The sequence below is a fragment of the Zea mays genome, chromosome 2 (genome assembly GCF_902167145.1).
Source record: "Zea mays cultivar B73 chromosome 2, Zm-B73-REFERENCE-NAM-5.0, whole genome shotgun sequence".
Taxonomy (NCBI): domain Eukaryota; kingdom Viridiplantae; phylum Streptophyta; class Magnoliopsida; order Poales; family Poaceae; genus Zea; species Zea mays.
Window position 1 is genome coordinate 215,259,487 of NC_050097.1, and position 5,555 is coordinate 215,265,041.

General features: G+C 44.6%; 1 protein-coding gene across 2 annotated transcripts; it reads right to left on the bottom strand.

The window, feature by feature from the left end:
- Nucleotides 1–504: 504 nt before the first annotated feature.
- Nucleotides 505–3,950, bottom strand: LOC100272274 (Arabinosyltransferase RRA3). Of its 2 annotated transcripts, XM_008669182.3 has the most exons (3): nucleotides 3,561–3,950; nucleotides 2,421–2,461; nucleotides 505–1,782 (listed from the first exon to the last, which is right to left on the bottom strand). In XM_008669182.3, the coding sequence occupies exons 2-3, from the start codon at nucleotides 2,421–2,423 to the stop codon at nucleotides 694–696; spliced, it is 1,092 nt and encodes a 363-aa protein (XP_008667404.1). In that variant the 5' UTR covers nucleotides 2,424–2,461; nucleotides 3,561–3,950; the 3' UTR covers nucleotides 505–693. The 2 variants fall into 2 exon arrangements, with proteins under 2 accessions (XP_008667404.1, NP_001140234.1); NM_001146762.1 differs by lacking the exon at nucleotides 2,421–2,461 and having other exon boundaries at nucleotides 545–1,782; nucleotides 3,561–3,907.
- Between the last annotated feature and the right edge of the window lie 1,605 nt (nucleotides 3,951–5,555).

Sequence of the window (5,555 nt, forward strand, 5' to 3'; positions counted from 1 at the left end):
AGCAAGATGTCGAAAATATTTATGACTACATTTTTATTATAGAGGAGTGAGACGAAGAGTGTCATGTAAGTTACAGGGTAGAAACAAATTCTACTAATGCATAAAATCATTTCTTATCCTCCACCCCATGAATTTGAGATAGTCTTATATCTGAACTTTGAAAAGTGGTGGAATGTCAAATTCCAAACTAAATAAGTTACTTTATTGAGTGAATTCCAATTCCTTTAAAATGAAAGGATCCAAACGTCTCATTAGATAATTTAGTTGTGGAGAGAATCTAAGTATCGTGTAGATTACGTCCAGAGAAAGATAAAATAAAAGAGTCCATAAGGTTTAGAAGGTAGAAAGTAACGGTTTCATTCGGTGTTAAGTTGATTTTTAGTGTTTTGGCTAAAGTGATTCTTATAAAAACATACAGAAAAACTAGACGACTGTTGAAGCCGGAAAGAAAAGCTGAAACAGCACCAATGCCACGGGAATATACCATGGGCTGACACTAGCAGCTTTCCAAGGCTTGTAGCAAGTAGAGAATTATACGAATTTTGATGCTCAGTGAAAGTTGACATCTCAGCAAGCACACGGGATTTTATAACGACAATGCATTATGTAAGAAGTCAACCCGTGCTTACTTTCGAGACGACTAGAAACTAGAAGTTGGCATTTTTTTTCCTGTCCTACAAAAGCTGGTGTCTATCATTCTGATCCATCAGGGAAGCGTTCAAGGGCATTTTGTTTCCCGTCAACATAGAATTCAATCACGGCTTTCATGCGATCCGACTTATCAGGATGGTAGTTCAAATGCACGATCACCGGCTTCAACGTCCGCAGATTAGCATCTTTCCTCACCGTCTTGAAGAGGACCTTGCTGTTCATGAAGAGGTACATATCCATGGTTCTCTTGGACGCATGAAGGCCTTCATAACCAGGATGCGACGGGAAAAACAGCTCCTCGTTGAAAACCGCTTGGTCCCATGATTTGGGCTCGTGAGAAAGGCGGTAAGCAACCCTATCAAGAAGCTCAATCGAAGGAATCGTCGGCCTTATGAAAAAGAACCCGGAATTGTAAACCCATATACGCATGGTGTGCGCGTATCTTGCCCAGCCCATTGAAGGCTCGTCGAACACATCGTTGAATCCATAAGCTGTCATGTTGTTGTGGCCGTCGCTCATGGATTCCACGTCAGAATCTCTGTAAAGATGATCAAACGGGTTTCGGAAGAAAATGATATCGATGTCGGAGAGGAGAACACTGTACCCAAGCTGCAAAAACTCCCTCAGTATGCGGAACTTGAGCCCAGAAACAGCGTGGTTTCCGCCTGTCTTACCAATGTTGTCGATGCCATCATCTGGATCGCGCCGGTAAACGGGGACGTCCTTGGACTTGCAGAAGCTCTCTATGTTGTCATCCAATGCAACTACTAGATAATTTGGAATCCCGGCTCGTTTTATGTTAGTGAACCACACCTCAAGCATCTCTTTCACGTTAGAGTTTGCCAGTGCAACTATCAGTTCTTTCTTCACAGCAACCTGTTCCAATAAGCTGGCCAATCTGGGATTGATGGATAGATCAGGAGTAACTGTTGGATTTGTTCTCAGAGCTTTCACCGTACCAAATGGACCAGCCTTATATAGGGCCTCATTTTTCCCTTGTCCAGCCAATTGAAGCTTCATTGACAATTCCTTCATCTGCATTTTAAATGCAGCATTTTTCCTTTCCAACAATACCAGCCGTGACTTTAGTTTGGCAACTTCCCGAGATGTATCACAGGCAACTGGTTCAGCCTAAAGATGAAAAATGTAATTTTAAAGCCAGTATATGAGAACTAAGAAAATGGTCTGTACACCATATATGAATCCAGTTGATTTCTTAAAAAGATCGGCAGGTAAAATTTAAACGTATAAGCTGTGTAAAGAGATTTTAGTTTTCTATCTACATGATGCTGACCAAAATTGCTCTAGCTTTCCCTGTAACACCCTAGGGGCAGGGCTGACAGAAGAATGATTGCACCTTGTGACGAAATGATTATACAACTAAGGTGCAAAATAAGTTTCAGGGTTTCTTGGTTATATTTGTAGTTTCATAGACATTTTTCATTTACCAAGAAATAGAGAGCAGTATAGCAGTCTCTATGAGAAGTTATGATTTGAAAGTTGAAAACAAATTGGCTATAAGATCTAAACTATTTTTTTTTAAAGATAAGCAATACTTTTAAGTGTGCAGTAAGACTGCAAGAGAATTCTAGATGATGTTAAAATTACAAAGAAGACTGTTTAGAGTTTAGAATACACCCTCTGTCCTAGAATATATTGTATAGAAGCATTAAAAGACTATACTCAAATATAAGGGATTTTACGGGACAGAATGATAGTTTTGCACTAAACAGGTGCACAAATCTGGTAGGTACTGCATTGTTACTTACCATTAATCATGCAATCCCCCTTAATCATGCGATGACAACGTCTGTACATGCAGGAATTGAATTGGTTAAGAAATGAAATGAGGGTATATGCATCTTATGTATTCTCTCTTAGGTCCAGTTTGGTAGAACTCTATTGCTTGATCCTCTGCTGAAGTTTTTTTTTTGTTCTGATGGGGGAGCAGGATGGGGAGTAGGTGAGAATTGATTCTGAAGTGGTTCAGGTGGGGATTGAATACGGAGCATTGAGGAGCATTTTTTAGCTCCCGGTGTAAATGAAGATGTGACACACTAAATTAGGTGCCTTGCCTATTTCTACCCTTTTTATATTATTCCAACTTGAGACACTTTGCTAGTAACTGGACTGTAAGTTACATCAATATGCACCTTAAATTGAAAGGTGAAAAATATTGTTTGTTCATAGGAGGATAAACAAGACTTTGCAGCTACAAGGAAGTGGTTCATAGTGGTGGGGGTGGGGGAGGTGCGCATAAATTGTTGGCAATATTGTGAATAAACACAGGTAAGTCATCCCAAAACTACTTCACTGTAGGCAGTAGACAACCTGACAGCATTTGTGACAGGTCGCAGAGCATGGCTGCAGGCAGATAAAACAGAGCAAAATGATTGCAATACTTGTGGTTTCTTCAACAGAGTGATAATCTTTGAGCTTCAAAGAAAGGAATGGTCACTATTTGGGATGTAGCTACTAAGCTAAATCGCTTGGTTTCTCTGAGTGATTTGCTTATCAAGTTTGTTAAGCCTATGTCATATACAAGCACACCTAGCATATCCTCTCCTGATCTAATTGGCTACCTCATTTTTATAAGAAAGAATTTACCACTGTATCATTGAAGCCTTCCAGCATCCGTCAAAGTTTTGTTGTTCTCGTTTGATCTAATCCAGGAAACTACAAACTGTCCACGTTCCCCGCAACTTGTTTGTCTACGATTCATCTATTGCTACTATTGCATTCATTCATCCAACAGTAATTCTATTTACACGGATAAGTACTGGTAGCCAACCACACTGCGTCACTGCCCACAAGGAATACTCACTGATCCCCGTCCAAACCTTCAGATCTCCTGCCCTCCCCCAACGAACAGAACGGGATCAAAAGAAGCGGAAACGCGGGTATTGTACCTGGCGGGGCCAATGGCTGGCGGAGTCGGGGGCACGGGGGAAGAGGCCGGCGGGGTAGAGAAACGCGCACAGGCAGCCGAGTGCGACGCCGACCACTACCGCCGCGGCGATGCGGGACCCCCGAGACAGCGGAGGCCCCGCCCCGCCGCCGCGCATCAGGGGCGACTCGCGCCGGCCGGCCATCTCCCTCGGCGAGGCCTCTGCTGCCCGCTGCGCCAAAGGAACGAGATCCTCGGTTCCTTTCTCGTCTCCCCGGAAGAACTGGAGAAGTTCGGGCGAAGGCGTGAGCGTGACGGTGGCGTTCGAGGTTTTGTCGTCGTGCTTTCGAGTGGGAGTGGGACGGCCGGAGCCGGACGCAGGAGTCAGGACGAACTGATGCGAAATAGTGGGATTCGTTGCGTGGCACACTGGCACCCGCCGCTGCCCAGCCAAATTCAGGATTCAGCTGCTTTTTGGGTGGTCAACTAACTGGTTTAAACTTTACAAAACTTATCAAACCAAATCACCATACACCTATAACTTCTATTAAATTTATCAAATAAATTATACTCAATCTTAACACACCATCAAAATCAACACGGTTTAGATTGTTGGACAACCCACTCTCTCTTACTTAAAAAAATCTAATATATAATATTATTTAGATCTATCGTCATCTCTTCCCCAACGCCCTCAGCCTCTCCAAAACGTATATTTTGTTTTAAAAAAATGAATGAAAATAAATAAAAAGGTGATATAGGTATTTTATCGTTTCATGAACGAGGAGACATTATTTTACCAACCATTTTTAAAAAACAGCTTTTCCGCTTCTCTATAAAATGCACCAACACACAAGAGCGTGACGTGAACATCCCTAGTGGCACGTTTTTTTTTTTTGCTTTTTAGCCTTTTTTTAGAAAAGTTTTTCACAAGTACATTCTTTTCACTTTGAATTCAAGAAATAGATCCTTATTTTGGCACCATCATAATTGAAGTTGAGGTTATATATCTCAGCGTCAATATAGATAATGTGGAGATCTTGCTCTTAGAGCGTGACGTTGACGTTGAGGTTATGGTCGTTATCGGTTATAACTGACGAACGGCCCCTTGTATCCGTCGGACATAAGGTTATCTTCGATGTGTTATGATCGAGGACAATTGTCGTCGGACATAAGGCTAAAACGGTCCGAGATAAGTTATTTTTCGACGGTTTAGCCCTTATTTCCAATGATTTAAGCTATCGAAAAATCCTAGTTTTACTGTTGTGCATCTAGAATAGTGACACTTGACCTAGCCAAAGCGCGTGAACACACATATTGTCGGCGTTCCGAGACCGGGGGGTCCCTAAGCCGACGAGTGAATGTCGCCGCGTGCCCCAGCCCAGATGGGTCGACGCGAGACCGAGCGCAAAGGGGGGAAGTGAGGTGGCCGGAGATGGGCGTGAGAGAGGTGGAAATCCCGCGGCTTTCGTGTTCGTCCCGCGCCCAGGTCGGGTGCGCTTGCAGTAGGGGGTTACAAGCGTCCACGCGGGAGAGGGAGCGAACGGTCTCACGCGGGAGAGGGAGCGAGCGGTCTCACGCGAGCGCCTGTCTCGTCCTCGTCCCCGCGCGGCCAACCTTTTCTAAGAGGGCTCTGGTCCTTCCTTTTATAGGCGTAAGGAGAGATTCCAGGTGTACAATGGGGGGTATAGCAGAGTGCTACGTGTCTAGCGGAGGAGAGCTAGCGCCCTAAGTACATGCTGTCGTGGCAGCCGGAGAGATTTTTGCACCCAGCTGGTGTGATGTCGTGGCCATCGGAGGAGTGCTGGAGCCTGGCGGAGGGACAACTGTCGGAGCTGTTGAGTCCTTGCTGACGTCATCTTGCTTCCGTAAGGGGGCTGAGAGCCGCCGTCGTCACAGAGTATGCGGGGCGTCATCATTGCCTATCTGGTGGAGCGAGCCAGATGGGACGCCGGTCTTGTTCCCCGTGGCCCGAGTCAGCTCGGGGTAGGGTGATGATGGCGCCTCCTGTTGACGT

Coding starts and splice junctions, on each gene's coding strand:
- LOC100272274 (NM_001146762.1), bottom strand. CDS start 3,743: ATGGCCGGCCGGCGCGAGTCGCCCCTGATGCGCGGCGGCGGGGCGGGG. Junction 1,783..3,560: donor CCAGCCATTGGCCCCGCCAG/GTACAATACCCG, acceptor TTTCATCTTTAG/GCTGAACCAGTTGCCTGTGA.